Source organism: Momordica charantia (assembly GCF_013281855.1).
Source record: "Momordica charantia cultivar OHB3-1 chromosome 2 unlocalized genomic scaffold, Mcharantia_2.0 BLBB01000002.1, whole genome shotgun sequence".
In the NCBI taxonomy this organism is placed as follows: domain Eukaryota; kingdom Viridiplantae; phylum Streptophyta; class Magnoliopsida; order Cucurbitales; family Cucurbitaceae; genus Momordica; species Momordica charantia.
The window spans coordinates 8,049,739-8,066,948 of NW_028275160.1; the positions used below are offsets into that span (position 1 = coordinate 8,049,739).

A 17,210-nucleotide genomic window follows, 5' to 3' on the forward strand; every position below is an offset into this window, starting at 1 on the left:
TAGTTTAGCGGTCATTTGTATATAAATCAAGAGTTCGTGAGTTCAATCTCCCACCCCACATCACATGTTGTTTAAAAAAAAGAATACTAATAAAATTGTTTCACTTGTAAAATGAAAATACGTATCTAATTAAAATTAAAATGAGATGATTTATTTTGAATATTTTATTTTTAATAAGTTAAGTTTCGAGGAAAACTTATATTTTAGATTGAAAATTTTAGAAACTAAGAAATTAAAAATGATACATTTATTATTTTTTAAGAGAGGAAACGATACATTTGTATTTCTTGTTTTCTTTTTAATAAAAAATAATGCAATAATCCATAATCTTTATCTGACTCGCTCATCAATAAATTTATTTCACAATATTTCAGTTGAAGATAAGTGCACTAATCAATTGAGTTATACTCATGTTGATAATTATGTTTAAATGGTTGAAACATAATCGTTTTGTAAACAAATTTTAACAAAATTTTTCCCATAACATGGCTAAAAACTTTAAATATATCAAGGATAGAATTGAGAATTTAAAATAATAATAATAATAATAATAATAATAAAGAGCAAATCACGGATGATCCGAAATATTAGGGATGATAGGGTATACTTTGAAAATATTTTTAAAAGACTCATAACTCATGAATTGAAATAGATCACTACAAGAATTTTAATTTATGGCAACAAAAAATAGAAGTCATTGTCGAAACCCTCTCACGATCGGACAACGACGACGACTTAATTTCGTCGCCAAACATTTTCGGGAACGAAATTTGACTTTTTAACGAGGAAATTTGTCAGCGGCTCTAGCTAATTATGCACAAACCAAAAAAGTTTGTTTTAAAATGCCAACTAAATCATCAATAATGCCTCAAATGGGTTTATGAATTAATGAAATCTGTGTTTGAGGTGTATGCTTACAAATTTGGATCCGATTCAAGTATTGTCGAACCTCATGGATTTGTCTTCTGAATTATCTTAGATTTGACAAACTCACATAACAAACATGTACGGATTCCATCTTAAGCGAAACTCACCAAAATCTAATTTTCTTATTTAACTAATATGTTTTATTAAAATTTTAATGCATTTTTAGAAGAAACACTAAAGAAAAAAATAGGTTCGATATGGATTATTGGAGTACTGATAAAGTATTGTAGTAAATCTCGAAATAACAAAGGTAGGAAGTAGAATAAGTTGTACTATAACAAATATGAATTTATCAAACTGCTAAATAAATATGGGTTCGACTTAACACGTCTATATTCTCCATTAAAAGAAAAAAAAAAACAGTGAACCAAACGCCCTTTTAGAACCTTGAGCAAATACAATATAAGCAAACTTAAAAAACAACATTTAAAATGACAAGATGCTAAGGGCGTGTTTGGTGGATGATCTCAATACATAAATCTAAAAACAAGGAATTCAATTAATCTCAATTTAAAAAATTGTTAATTTTTATATTTATAAACCCAGTAAATTTAAAATAATATTAATTAATTTATTAACATTTTTTATTATAAATTTTACATAATTATTACTTTACAATATATTATATTTTACATGTTTTAAAATTAACAAAAATGAAATGAGTTTATACCATTAAATAATATATTCAGCCAATTTTTAATTTTTTAAAATATAATTATCCAATTTAAAGTTTCAAATTTAAAATCCGAAATCATAAAAAAAAGTTCTAAAAACAACAGGGCCCAAGCTACTTTCTCTTTCCTTACATCAGTATCATGGGTAGTACATTAAGTCCATGAATAAAATATGCTTAATTGGGCTTCAAAGAAAGCCCAAAAACAAATATACAAAGTTCTACACAATTTGTGGGCCTTTTTAATTTGTGTGCTTTTGGGTTTGTGTGGGATTCTGGCCCATGGATAGTTCTTCCTCTTCATGCCCTTCCACGCATTTTATTTATTTATTTCTTTTTCATCCTCATTTGTAATTTCGCAACAATTGACTTGTGTTCAAATTCGTATTTGATCGTAATAAAAATATATTCTTAAATTTAATTATTGTGGCTTGAATCAAATTTTCATGATAGTATATGTATTTACAATACGCTAATATGAACATAACTCGATAATAACTTACGTTTACTTATTCAGATGAGGTTGAAGATTTAAACGTTTATATTTTCGATTTGTTGTATAAAAACAAATTTGTTTTTTTACGGTTTATTTACACCTATTGCTTTGCTATTGGTGGATGGATATTTTATGGCTTAAAAAGTATAGACCATCAAATATTTGTGAATATATCCCGAGCGGAGAAACTAACAAAAACATACATTGTCCATTAACAAAAACTAACTTATCTATTAAAAAAATTCGTTTATTCTAAGTAGCATGTGTTCAAATTTATCATTTGTTTGACCTTAAAAAAGTTGAATAAATAATTTTAAATTTCGTGATTTGAAATTAAAAAATAATTTAATTTAATTTCATCCAGAATGATTTAAATTTAATATGATTAAAATTAATTATTTAGATGTTCGCGGAAAATGAAAAGGAAAAAAATTATGATTTAAATTTGTTATCAAAATCTATAACTTAAATATTAAAATATGACAATATTAAATAGGTAGGTTAAGTACTTATCGCTGATCGATAGGTCATGAGTTGGAATACCACCTCACAAATTGCCCTTAAAAAAAATACAAAACAAAACTGAAACGTGGTAATAAAAGAATATTTTAATTACTCATAAATTTTTGTTAACAAATTTGTACATATTTTTGCCCGAATGACTTAATTAATAATTTGAACACATTAAAGTTAAAATTAAAATTTTCAGAAGATACAGAATTGAGAATTACTCGTAACATAAAAAACAAAAGAGGGAAAAAAGAAAAAAAACTGCGAATCAACTCGAAGTTCAAAAGAAATGGGGACGGTGTAAAAGAAAATGACACAACGGAAGCGTGAAATCTACTCAGGGAGGGAGAAAGGCATTCATCAAAGTTCGTAGTTGAAGTTCTTATTAAAAAATTGAGAAGAAATTAATATAAAAGAAGAGATTCCGTTTCCGCCTTTAAATGCCGACGGAGGAGCTGTATTCAGAGACCGCCGGAGCCATGGGGTGGGGGTGGTCGATCTGCGAGGGAGTGGTGGCTGTGGGTTCCCTTTGCCTGCTCGGATGGGCGGGGCTATGGTTCTTGAACCGGAGGCTTTACAAGGAGTACGAAGAAAAGCAAGTGCTCGTTCAAATCATCTTCAGCGTCGTCTTCGCTTTCTCCTGCAATCTACTTCAGCTCGTTCTCTTCGAGATCATTCCTCTTCTTTCCAAAGAGTAAATCCTCTGTTTCAATTCGTGCTTTCTCTGCTCTACTAACGAACTCACTGAGAAATGTGTGTGTGTGTGTGTGTGTGTTTTTTTTTTGTTTGTGGGGGTTATGTATCGGAAATTTTGAGCAATTTGGATCCGTTTCTTGTTTTTGGTATCTGGGTATTTTACATCCAGGCGTTTTCTTTTTGTTATTGTGGAATTCTTGGACTTCTATGGGTTGCTAATTTGATCATGTGTTCTATCAGAATTTAATCAGGCAGATAAAATAGGATCATATACCTTGTTTTCGTGTATTGTTTACTTGGATAAGTGATCTTGGAGTTTGTCTTTGTTTCTGGGCAACGAGAAAATGGAAGAAGATAGATGGAATTTAGAGAAATTGGTCAGTCCACCCCTTGAGAAAAAAGCGATGCAGCTCATTACAACATTTAGATTGCACATGGAGCAATTGGCTGACCTGAACAAGAACAACAGAATTCTTGGAGGAATACCACGAGCCTCTAGATGAAAAGACCCCAAGAGTCAACCACTCCAAAATTTTCACAAGGCACACGACCCACACTCCCAAAATGTTGGTATTTTACCATTAACATCATGCACAAGCATTATGCAGCTGCAAAATTTCTTAGAGGATCAACACAGATCAGAAGGAGATCCATTTCACTATCACAATGTAAGGGAGAAGCTGCCGGTGGCAGACACTATTGATGAAGAAGGCATGTCAAACGACACTTTCTAAGTGACAGTATTGTTGGAAAAATCTGGAACTCCAGTATTTCCCTATCCTGGGGATAATGGAGTAGCATCCATAGGAAAAAGTAGCGAGCCAGATCACTCTTACAAGAGAGATAAGGATATTCTATGTTGTTTAGATTTTGAAGTTTCCTTCAATCCTTGATTCACTTACTATAAGACGCTCATTTTTTCTTTTGCCTCAATTGGAACACGAGCATGAGTTAATTAGGTAACGGAGCATACATGTAGCAAAGTAGTCTAGAATCTAATTAGGATAGTAGATTGGTTTAGTATAATTAATTAAGATAATTTAGAATTATAGTGTTCATATTGTTATTGTTTTTATTTTCTGTATTATTCTAGGCTCTAAAAATCTTAGAAGAAGAAGTTACCGCATTACTTGTTTTCTAAAATGAAGAAGAAGGAAGCAGAGTGGAGAGATGCCACTTCTCTAAAATTAGATACATACTTTTTTTTTCCTTTTTTAAGAAACAGAGAGAATATGTATTAATCACAAAAATGGCAAGGCGTAGAGGGAACCCCTCCCCAAAAGGAGCTATGACACAAAAGCCTTCCAATTTTGAAGGATATAACTTTGAAGGATATAACAAAGGGGGTAGTTACAAAAAAAATTTGCTGAAACTATAGCACCACCTAGAAGTGGTGAGCTGTACATTGCTCCACAACTTCAGAAAATCTAACGAAAAGTCTTGAAAGGTTCTATGATTTCTTTCCAACCAAATATTCCACAAAATTAAATGCAAACTAATTTCTGCATCTTAAAAAATGAGGAGATACGTTTCCTTGTTCTGGAAGTTCCTTGCAAAGTAGATTTCCAGGGCTATGAACAGTTGTCACCACGTGTATGTTATGAAAACATCTAATACTACTCACACTAATGGAATCCTGTATATACTCTCTTAGAGGTGTAGCATTATTCTTGTAGCACACTTTTAAGAATGGTCCCCATCCCAATAACCACACATCAATCCTCATTATTTAGAAGCAACTCGAAAAGACTTGTTGCTCTATTGATGAATTCCCAAAACTTCCATCTATATTAACTTCACTTGGCAGTTGCTATTATTGATAAGAAAAGCATGCTTGAACTTATTTTCTTGGTTGAATTGTTGCAAGTTATTCTTCATTTAGGTGCATTAATCTTGGTTTATTTTAATTGCTGCAGGGCAAGATGGATGAACTGGAAAGTGGATTTGTTCTGTTTGATACTCTTACTGGTTTTCATGTTGCCTTATTATCATTGTTACTTGATGCTTTGCAATAGTGGTACGTGTCCTTATTACTAGTTTAATAACTGAATGTCATTACTCTTACTTTCTTTAACGTTTTTTTTTTTGATAAGAAACTTAGAGAAGTGTATTAATCACAAAAGGGAGAACAGCCTAAGGGCAAGGGGTAGAGGAAACCCCTCCCCAACACAAAACTACTACATGAACGACTTCCAATTGTGAAGGATCGAAAGAAGGGAGTAGTTGCAAAAGAATTTACTAAAACTATGACACCACCTTAGAAGCAGTGAGCTGAATATTACTCCACAAAACGTGAAAATCTAAAGAAGAATCATCAAAGAGTCTTTTGTTTCGTTCCAGCCAAAGGTTCCACATAACTGCTGCCACCACGAGAGTCCACAAGGTTCCTTTGGCATTTTTGAATCCGCTACCCCCTATGGCTTGAAGAAGCCACTCATCTACTCGTTGCGGGAGACAAAGGCTCATGTTGAAATGGCAAAAGACTAGGGACCAACAATTTCTGGCAAGTGTGCAGTGGAGAAATAAGTGATCGATGGTCTCTTCTGCCTTAAGGCACAAGGGGCATGCAGAGGGAAGCATGCTCCAAGTACGGCACTTCCTTTGAAGGCGGTCCTGAGTGTTTAAACCACGGTGAGCCATCGACCAAAGAAAGACTTTAATCTTCTTAGGGACCTTTGTCTTCCAAATCTTCCTGATAAGGGGGGGTTGGATAATCTTACATCGCTTTGAAAGATGGAAAAAAGTGGACTTGGTAGTGAACACACCTGAACCATCTATCTTCATCTCACCCCATCTATGGTTTCTCCCAATCAGACCGTATCTAGCTGATTGATTATACCTAGCCAACTGTTAACTTCTCTGTCGAAGAGCCCCCTTCGAAAGCCTAGGTCCCAGTCTTGTTGCTCGGTGTTCCAACAATCGTGGATGGTGTCCTCCTTTCTCACAGAGAGTAAGTAAAGGTCAGGAAAGGTCATCTCCAACGATTGGTTTCCAATCCAAAGATCCTTCCAGAACCTGATTTTCTTCCCATTATTTGCCTTGAAAGACAGAAACTTAAGGAAAAGGTTCGTGTTATTCGCAATCGCAAACCATGGCCGCCCTTTTGCTGCACCTTTTGGAGTGGCGGTGAGCCAACCATGAGGAAGAGTACCATAAATACTTTCCACCACACGCCTCCATAGAGCATCTTCACGTTTTTTTATATAATATTAATTGAGTATTAAGTGAAATTGTATCATATATTAAAAGAAGTTGCATATGTGAGGTAGAGTCATTTTCTGTTATTTCAAATTCTAATTTTAAATATTTCAAAAAAATGAGCAAAATCAAATACACTATTAATATTCATGTTTTATTTCAATTACAAGTGAAATTACAATTTTCATTAGAACACAACTCACCAAAATTTAAACTTCAAGGTCAATCTTTAATCCTTCAACCCAAAATAATCATTCACCTAACCTTCCTCCAAATTTAAGATACACATCCATCTCCAATTCACACAAAGTTTTCAAATTACAATTACCTCAAGCTGAGTTTGCTTTAAATTTCAATAACATACATCAATGGTTGTGCACAGTTTGAGATTGTTTAAATGGAAGTACCTAAACTAATGATCTCTAACAACTACATTTAACAAAAAAAGAAGAAGAAACAACTATTTTTATGTAGAAGAAGGTTTTAGGGAATGGTGATAAACTGATAACTTTTGTTGTTCTTGACCTATGCTGAAACGTTTATTCCAGGTGTAAGGAAGGAGCGGGCGGCTCTTGGAGCCATGTTATTCTTACTGGCGTTTCTTTATGCTTTTTGGCGAATGGGCATTCATTTTCCAATGCCTTCCCCTGATAAAGGTTGTCATTCGTTTTGAATTTATTGTTGAATCGCATTTTCCCTCAACTTGGCGGTATCATTCTTATTTGATAATTAGACTCTGCTACATGCCAAAAGATAGTAGTTATATTTTGTGTTTGCATGCTATCTTTATTGTTTCCATTTTCTTTATTTTGTGTTAAATGGAGGAGGTGCTTTTATACCCCTTTTCGTGTCAGGGGTCGTTTTTTGTGACAGACTTGCTTTCTAGCTATGTTATGGGGTATTTTGCTGTAAAGGAACCATAGATCGTTTAGGGGGGTTGAAAAGTCTGTGACTATGTTTGGGATATCGTTAGATTTAATACTTCGTTATGGGGCTCGGTTTCTAAGCCCTTTTGTAAATATACGCGAGGCCTTATTCTTTTGCATTAGAGTCCTTTTCTTTTGGGGGCTTCCTCTTTCTGGGCTGTCTTTTTGCATGCCCTTCTGTTGGCCCTTTTTTGTAGTTCTTGTATCTTTTTTCATTATTCTCAATGAAACATATAAAAAAAAAAATGTTTCCATTTTCTATTAAGCTGAGAAAAAAATTTCATGTTGCTAATGCTACCCTTCCAAATAATTTCAATGTTTGCTGTATTTAAAATCTAGCATTTACCACTACATCCTCCCAATTTCTTTCTTGATATCAAAACCTAGCAATAAATCTATCCTTTTCAAACGGCGAATAGTGGCATCGAGCATTGCTGCGGGAACTATGGAGATCCACGATTCTATTTTAGTAAATTTATGGATAGAGCTATTAAAGGAATGGTGGAGAGATTTGTAGTAGTAAGGGAAAATATTAAATATTTGATCTTCAAATGAAAAGCTAAAGAGCAAAATCAATTGATCATACTATCACTTAGTTGGAAATGGTTAGAGGAAGTCGATGAACAAGTTATGGTGGTTGGTGGTCATGAGGGGATGGTGTCGGAGGCTGGCTCTGTGAATAAAAAGGAGAGTGGGGACAGGGGAGGTGGTTAGACGTCAGATATTGAGAGGTTAGTTAGGGGTTTTTCAAAATAAAAATGTTATTGACAAAAAATGACATTGGCATATCACCAAAGGATGGCAGTCTCATCCTTGGTTAAGGGGGTAAAGGTAATGATATAATGAATCTTTTGTTGGCATTCACCATTTAGCATTCGGGAACAACTTTAGATAGTTAATATCCCAGTGAGTTCGGGTCCCTTGACTACTTCAGTTGAATCCAAGTGTCTTTACTGCCCTACCTGAACCGTGGAAGTTGAATGCATATTAATGGAGATTATGTTTAGCCTTACATGTGTTATTTGTACTTTCATTTCTTCGTTTTTTTGTAGCATTGAATTCCAACTCCACTGCTTCTTCTGTCATTGAATATTTGGGAATAGTGTGCTTCTTAGTTACTTATATTTTCCATTTAGGCATTTTATAACTATTCTCCGTTTGTTATCAACACAAATCGAGGTGATTTTTGCAAAGCCTGTTGTAAGGTTCTTTGGGATATAGTTTTGTTTTACTTAATACTTGGCTTATCCTTGTCGTTTATTTGTAACTTTTCACATATCTCTGAAAAGTTTGTTTCCCGTTTAAAAAAAAGAATATTTTCTCTTCAGGCTTCTTTACCATGCCTCAATTGGTCAGCAGAATAGGGGTGATTGGGGTCACTGTGATGGCTGTGCTATCTGGTTTTGGAGCCGTAAATTTGCCTTATAGTTATTTGTCTCTCTTCATCAGGTACCTGTTACTTGCTCCTTGTGTTATAAAAATTGGTGCTGAATTTTCTGTTCAAGTCTCTTTTCTTCAGTTGTGCTTTGAGTATTCTCATATATTATCACTTTAGTAGATGCAGAAGGTGAACTTAGTGCATGTGGTTATTTTATAATTTGTAGAGAGATCGAGGAGACTGAGATCAAAGCCTTGGAAAGACAACTAATGCAATCCATTGAGACATGTATTGCAAAGAAAAAGAAAATTATTCTATCACAAAGGGAGATGGAGCGGGTTCTTGGCTCAGAGGAGGTATTTTTTTTTATTATCTTAATTCTATTAGCTGGTTTTTTTTTTTTTGATATCCGTGAGTTTCCGAGCCAGCTTAAGCGCACCTTGACCAATCTCATGGAGCAACCGCTTGACCCTACAATATTTGGTGCCGGAAAACACATAGGAATTACTAATTCCTAAGTTAGGTGGCTATCATGGGGTTTGAACCCATTTCCTCTTAATTAACTCTAGTCCCTTTGGACCAATGAGCCACCCATGATGGTTTCTGGTTGATTAAATCTTGAATTTAGTGAATTTTAGGTCTTACTAACTTTATTTTCCAGGCTAAATATATAATTTTGTCCCAAATGGAATGTCATTATTCAATCTCACCCTTTGTTTCAGTTTTTTTAATAGGAAACAGAATTAGTATATTGAATTGTTTAAAAGTTTTAATTTTATCCTTTTAATTTCCTGAACCAAGTTCTATATATGAATAAAGATTAAAAAATGACGATGTCAAATTTTAAATTTCTTATTAATTTAGAGGCGGTTAGCTGTTTCTCAACAACTAAACTTGTCAATTTTATAGACCAATAATCCATGTTGAGTCGGATAAATTATTGCATGCCAGACTATGTGAAGCAGGTAGATGTTTGATTTTTAGGCGTGTTCAACTCATTGAATTAAAGCAATAAAATTTTATCATGAGTATCTGATAAAAAGAATGTGTACACATTTTACTTTTATGATATATGCCTGGTTGAAAAAGGGGCGTGTACTTTTTTAGATATTTCCAACTCGTATTATAACTTCATTCATGAATTTCATTGCATACAGTGACACAAAGAATTGGTTGAACAAACTTGATGTATAATTGAAACTTTTAAAACAAAATTGAAAAATGGCACAGTCATTAGGTATGAAAGTTAAACATTTAGCCTATTTTAATTAATTTTATTTACTATTTAAATTTAAATTGTGCATTTTATTGCACCATCTATTGAAAGTGACACTAGAACTTTGATGTGTGGTAAGGTAAATAATCGACTTCTCTACCATAGTTGTACACTTGGAGATATTACATTGTCTTAGACATTGTAGCCTCACAATTTACGTAAAAAAATATTCGTTGGTCCAAAGGGGCTAGGGTTAATTAAGAGGGAATGAGTTCAAACCCCATAATGGCCACCTACCTTAGGAATTAGTAATTCCTATGTGTTTTCCGGCACCAAATGTTGTAGTGTTAGGTGGTTGTCCTGTGAGATTAGTCGAGCTGCGCATAAACTGGCCCGGACACTCACGGATATAAAAAAAATTTACGTAAAAAATATATCTGTTTTAAAAAAACTCAATTACTTCCTACAATTTGGATGCTATAAGGAGATAAGCCTATTCTTTGCTACTATAGTTTTATTTTCTCTCTTACAGAATAATGAATGTATCTAAAATTATTTTGTAGTCTTTTATAACCAGATATAATGTCACATCTATGGCTCCAGTTACCCCATGTATGTATCAAAATCATGGTATTTAATATTATCACCGAAACTTAACAGATTAGTGTTACAGAATTCCAAATCTAGATCTTTCTTTAAGCGGCTAGTTGGTACTGTTGTTCGATCAGTCCAAGAGGACCAAAAGGAGCAAGGTTAGTTGCTCTTTCTCATCCTTTTAAAATTACCTGTTCCCTTCTTTTTCTCTTCTTTTTGCTCTGTATTCCCAAATCATTTATTCTCACTTTCTTCTTTCTTTTATTTTTTCCATTTGTCACGGTTCTATACAGATATAAAAAACATGGAAGCAGAAGTACAAGCCTTGGAGGAGCTTTCAAAGCAGCTATTCCTGGAAATCTATGAGCTTCGTCAAGCTAAGGTCTGCTTGTACTGTACTATTGTACGAACTTAGAAATTCCAAGCATAATTACTTACATTATCCATTGTCATTTACAAGGGCCTAAGTGTGGTTTAGAATTTCTATATGGGCTTCTAGACTATGTAGGGTTTTTATTTTCCTTCATTTTTTCGAGTTTGGCTGTCAAGTTCCCTGGATAATTCTGCTTCATGATTGTAATGTACTGGTTGAGCTACTCTAAATCTTCAAACCCAAATCTCCCCCAAGACCTCTCAACCCCCTAAAAATTCTGTTATTAATTTCAATCCAGTCACCCCACAAAATGGCAAAAAAAAAACGTCTGCCACAACAGGAGCCCTCTATCCTAAAAAGGCGGGAACAACAGTCAACAACATAGATTTTATTGTATCAATATTTCACAATCTGGGGGAATTTATGAACATTATGTATGGTAGCTGAATGCTGAACCACTCAATCAATATTTGAATGGATGATTTGCTTTTATCTAGAAAAAAAATCTTATAGAAAAAGCGATATAATTTTTTTTTTCTCATAGAAATTCTTTGTTTTTGACAAGCTAGTTATGGTGTAATAGGCCATCATCCAATTGTCTGTACAAAAACTGTAAATTAATACTCTACTTTCTAGGAAGATAACTAAAGTACTTGTGCAATGGCAGTGCTGATCAGTCCAGTATGTAGCATTAGCAATTGTTGTTCATACCATTTACTGATTCATAAATTTCTTAACACAGCATTTTCTACCTGGGAAATTAGTTTAACAGTTCTTCTGACTTGGCAGGAGGCTGCTGCGTACTCACGTACCTGGAGAGGTCACATGCAAAATCTACTCGGCTATGCATGTTCTATCTATTGTGTGTATAAAATGATTAAGGTGTGTTAATTTACTCTTTTGCTTTTAGTTCTTTTGTCAGTAAACATGATTGATTCCTGCGTCCAATTATTTCTGATGAACTTTTGACATGATCATATTCGACAATAGATATTTAAAGCCGTGAAAGTGGGTTCTATATTTAATGGATGTGACAGAGAGAGTTGATGCCATGATTTTTCCTGATTCATTTTTTTGTCAAATGGCTCGTAAGTTAGTAGACTAGTTAATGAATTCTAGTTAGTGATTTTAATTTTTCTTTCTTTTGCAGCTACTAAGATTGTTCTTATGATTTTAGATCTCTCATATTTAGTGTTTCTAGCTCTTAACAGAAAACTATCGGCCAGGAGGTTACAGGTCTTAGTAACTAATCCTCAAGCCAACAGTAATTGGAAAACAAAAAGAAAGTACAGTGCATTCCCTAAATCACACTGTACTCCACTTCCTCTTTCACAAGGACAGTTCTAATTCTTGTTTTAAGCAATAGAAATAACATTAGGTGCACTATATAAATAATACTATACAGTTCTTTATCATTTAAATCTTGAATTTTTAATAATGTTAGTACATGTTGTTGCTTACAAGTAATCGTTGATGACTTCAAGTTGTTTCCTTCTTCAAATTTCTAATATGATATATGGAGTTTAAGCTATCAGATTCATTTATTATTTATTTATTAATGGTGGTCTTTTTTTTTTTTTTTTTTTGCAGTCTCTGCAAAGTGTTGTTTTCAAGGAGGTATTGTTGCAATTCTCTATTATGGATTTTATTATTTCAGATCACATTTTACATATAGATATGGTGCCCTAAGGGACTCTTAAAACCATGTTTTAGCATGTTCAAATCATATTCTACCTTCTTGATGTCTTACATGTTTCCCTTATATTTAAATCTATAGGCTGGTTCAGTTGATCCTGTGACGATGACCATTAGCATATTCTTTCAATTCTTTGACATAGGGATCAATGCTGCATTATTGTCTCAGGTACTGGTACTTTTTGATGCTGCTTATTTGACTTGAACAATGTGTATTGGCTGTCAGATTCACTCACTTGTTTGAATATACTGTTCTAGCCATATTGATCGTTAAAATTGCCCCCTTAAAATTTTTATCAATACGTCAACATTCAATTGTTCATGATGTTCATTAGTTTCACTTACGATTATTAGCAGAACCGAAGCTATCTTCCACTGCCAATCTCGATGAGGAGGCCATAGACAGCTGAATTCTTTCTTTTTTTTTTTTTTTAAATTGAATCTTATTTGTCTTTGCATGCCAAGTGTCTTATTTGTGTGAGTGAATTGATGATTTTCTTTTATTAGGAACCTTATTTCATTAAAGAAATAAAATATTCAGATGTAACCCAGGAGGACTTCTGCACGTGTCATTAAACTATTTGTCTCGATGCAAGTTGAACAGTTGTTTGCATCCCACCACAACAATTCACTAAAAAAAGTGAAGTTTCCTTCTGTTATGAAAATGATACATACTTTAAGAAAAGATATCATTTATTAAATATAAACTAGGCAACAAAAGTGAGGGCCAAGACATTCGGACTGCTAAAAAATATTTCACCCAGATACAAAAAGGGGCCTCAGTTGCTAACTATAAGATAACAACACGACATCCAAATGTAGGTAATGAAGGGATCCACAGTCCAAACCTCCTCTCAAGACCCCTCCTTAACTCGAAATATCCTTAAATCCTTTCTAACCAGATGCTACAGCCTCCAAATGCTATAAATATATCAAATAAGCTTGTTCTGAGCAAAATGAACTTGCTATGAATGTACGATCAACTATGAAATTCATATTTAATGAACTTTTTATTTGTGACTTCTGTTAGCCCTGCCTCTTTCATTCTGACAGCCTTGCATTTTTCTTGGAGCTCATAGTATCATGGGCTGATCAGATGAACTTTTTATGCACATAAATTATGAAAATTATTTTAATGAATTTTTTGTTTGTGGTTTCTGTTAACCTTGCCTTTTCTGACTCTTCTTTCTGATTCTTCTGTAGTATATATCCCTACTATTCATTGGAATGCTGATCGTAATATCTGTACGAGGTTTCTTGACCAATCTGATGAAGGTATAATTTTTTGGCCTTCTCATTTTAATTGGTTATTTCTAGTGATTTTTAGGATGCACGTGTGTTTTTTTCTGCCACTGAGTGTAAATTAACTGAGGGGATGTTCCAACCAAGTGCCCAAAGTATCATCATCAAGTGACTACTTGCTTGTTTATGCCAAAGGAACATTCGATAAAGTACTTAGCTTGAAGCCATTTTATCCTGCAAGCTTGTCCAAAAAAAGTGCTAAACTCATATAATTTGGATACAAGTGTACCTCTTTTTTCTGCTTTCGGGGTATGCGTGGGTGACTAAGTGTAACCAGAGCTTTTTGATGCTAAGGACACTAATGCAATTACTTGTCAAGTATATTTTCAACTATTTGTTTTCTCTATCTTATTGTTTGAAATGAAAGCTTGCAGTGACACCTTGAAGCCTAAATACATCCTATATTCATCTTACCTTTTCTTTTTCTTTTTGCTGGTGCAGTTCTTTTTTGCAGTTTCTAGAGTTGGGAGTGGATCTTCGAGCAATGTTGTTCTTTTTCTCTCTGAAATTATGGGAATGTATTTTGTCTCCTCTATCCTTTTGATAAGAAAAAGCCTGGCAACAGAGTACAGGTATGAGATTATAGTTTACTCATACCTGTATCGTTTTTGGTTTTAGCTTACTGTGTATTGTGTTTACGTGGATAAGAAACACTTGTTTTAAAGGCGATTTTAGAAAGAAAATGGGACATGGAATCCAAATTCAGTTCTCAATGCTTTTGGGATTACAGAAAAGAAATAGAAGATTTTTTCTCTCTTCTTAAGTTGAGCTAGAAATATTTATGGTTTTCTGGAGTTGGTGAGCTTCATAGTCCCTCTTTGGGGTCTCTAAAAAAATGTAATTAATCACGTTGTTTTATTGATTAATCTTAATTGGAGAACGTGTCACCTATTTGCCTTGGTAGGAGCAATATCTCAATTCCCGTCCATTTTTTTCAAACTTTTCTCTCTCTAATTTTAGGTTTGTTTCTTATCCAAAATACAAAACAATAAGTACTGCTATATGTAAATCTTTTTCAACGTATAGTTTTAACGAAATTGCAGGCAATCTAGTGATCCGTTGCTAATCGGCCTTCTTTGCTAATTTTTGTATCCCCCTAGATTGATCATAACAGATGTATTAGGGGGAGATATCCAGTTTGACTTTTATCACCGATGGTTTGATGCGATCTTCGTGGCCAGTGCTTTTCTGTCTCTACTTTTGCTTTCTGCACATTATACATCACGGCAGGCTGACAAACACCCAATAGATTAAATCAAATAAGGTACATACCATGTACGTGATTATTTTGTTTTCAATTATTAGGCCACATTCATGCACCGTGTTTAATTCATGGAAGGTAGGCTTGAAGAAGTTTCTTTAAAATTAAAATATAATGCAGTTCTGATTACTCCTCTTCTTAGATCATTTGTTATATCATGCCTCTAGTCTAGCTATGTGATTCGGTATAATTCAACCTCTAACACGAACTCAAGTGCAGGTACTATTTTTGTTTAAATTCGGTGTTCTAACTTGTGCTTCTGTCCAGAGAGTTTTATTGTCAGTGCTTTGGTGGAAAGTATGCTGTTTGAAATCCTAACAATATTACCTATAAAGAAATTTTCTTTCAAGTAATGACAATTATTAGGATTCCAGTCCCCTTCGATAACTCCTCCACTTGATTTCAGAGTAGAGTAAGAAAAGTCATTTTGATAACTCCACTTGATATCAGAGTAGAGTAAGAAAATTATTTGTCGCTTTACTTTCTTAGCAAGCTATAATGTGGTAGCTCTCTAGGAGAGGGCATCTTCGGTCCTTGCCCGTAGGCTGTTTTCTCCTTTTGGTTTAATACATTTTGTTTCTTATAAAAAATAATATATATATATATATTTATTTGTGCAGTGAAGATTTAGTTGCGTTAACCATAGGATGTCCATTCCTGTAGGTCATAGATTTGGTTCATGTTCCTTTCAACTTGATGCCAAATTTTTATTTTATTTTTCTAAGAAATGGAGAAGACATATTAGGCAAAGAATGGAGGAGGATACAAGTTAGGGGCTAGGATAGAGGGAACTCCACCCAAAAAACTACAAAAGAAGAGTCTTCCAATCACAAATAATCATGAGAATGTTGTTATTACAAAAGAATTTTTTGTGGTTAGAACACCGGTAAGAGTTAGTATACTCTACGCTATTACAAAAGAATTCAAGGAAAAATTTCTCTATGCTATTACAAAAGAATTCATGGAAAAATTTGAAAGTAGACATCTGTTGAAAAAAGTAGGATTATAGGGTATCAGGTCATCTCTGATTCTCTCGTATTATTTTCACGTAAAATTATGTAATTATTTCTTGTTTTCAGTTGAGATTTCCCGAGCATTTCATTCTTCCTAACTTTATGAATAGTTCCTTCTTCCACCTAGTTATCTCCCCCCACCACAAACAGAATTATTATAAGAATCAATTGATTCAACCATTAAAAAAATTTAAGTCGTCGTGTTTATCTTTTCAGCACGGGTATTTTTTCACAGGTAGTATGGATTAATCTTTGTATATCACAGTGACTAGATGATACATTAAACATTTTAATCCTTTTTAAGTTATATTTTAACTAAACGTTGGGATAAAGAGTGGTGATATCTATGTATTGATATCAAAGTACTTGAAAAATATCATTTGACGATTATATTATTGCAACTGAATGCAGATCGAGAATATCAGGTACTTGGAGAAGGGAATCGGAGACAATTGAACCCCTCAAGACCGGGTTGTCAGTTAGGCTGGATTTCGGCCTTGTCAGGAGAATGCATAGAGTGCAGTAGTAACGACGAATGTCAGCATGTGGTCTTGGGCTGGGATGGACTCTTTCGTGTGCAACCTCATGTATAGAAAAAGGTTTGACCGACGGTATCGACCTTTCTTCTTCAGTAGTAGGGCGATAGTCGATTTTATTGATTAATTTTCCTAAATATAGTTTTCTCGAATTATACCAAGCAGTGAAAAACTGAGTTTCTTTTATATCTATGCTTGGTATTTTTTGAGTTGTGATGGTTTGTAATGAACACCTCTGGTCATAGAAAGATGTAGCAATTTACATCATTTGTTTGTTTACTCCATTATTCCTTTGAAATTCTCTTAAAAAATATTCCTATATTTCACTTTAAAGTAAAGTCCACTTGTTGTATTGAATTTAGAAGAAAACTAGGTGTCTAGGCCTTTTTTCTAGAGAGATTTGCAACTTTATTAAA

At 33.8% G+C, this 17,210-nt stretch overlaps 1 protein-coding gene across 2 annotated transcripts; it reads left to right on the forward strand.

Annotated features, from left to right (window-relative positions):
• Positions 1-2,872: 2,872 nt before the first annotated feature.
• LOC111017218 (GPCR-type G protein 2) lies at positions 2,873-17,073 on the forward strand. 2 transcript variants are annotated; one of them, XM_022292906.2, is made up of 14 exons: positions 2,873-3,300; positions 5,219-5,319; positions 7,049-7,156; positions 8,755-8,875; positions 9,031-9,160; positions 10,694-10,772; positions 10,908-10,996; positions 11,777-11,869; positions 12,578-12,604; positions 12,765-12,851; positions 13,886-13,957; positions 14,426-14,556; positions 15,085-15,248; positions 16,670-17,073. In XM_022292906.2, the coding sequence occupies exons 1-13, from the start codon at positions 3,047-3,049 to the stop codon at positions 15,236-15,238; spliced, it is 1,446 nt and encodes a 481-aa protein (XP_022148598.1). In that variant the 5' UTR covers positions 2,873-3,046; the 3' UTR covers positions 15,239-15,248; positions 16,670-17,073. The 2 variants fall into 2 exon arrangements, with proteins under 2 accessions (XP_022148598.1, XP_087976941.1); XM_088120815.1 differs by lacking the exons at positions 2,873-3,300; positions 5,219-5,319 and adding an exon at positions 5,376-5,933.
• The last annotated feature ends 137 nt before the right edge of the window (positions 17,074-17,210 follow it).

Coding starts and splice junctions, on each gene's coding strand:
- LOC111017218 (XM_022292906.2), top strand. CDS start 3,047: ATGCCGACGGAGGAGCTGTATTCAGAGACCGCCGGAGCCATGGGGTGG. Junction 3,301..5,218: donor ATTCCTCTTCTTTCCAAAGA/GTAAATCCTCTG, acceptor TAATTGCTGCAG/GGCAAGATGGATGAACTGGA. Junction 12,605..12,764: donor AAAGTGTTGTTTTCAAGGAG/GTATTGTTGCAA, acceptor TTAAATCTATAG/GCTGGTTCAGTTGATCCTGT.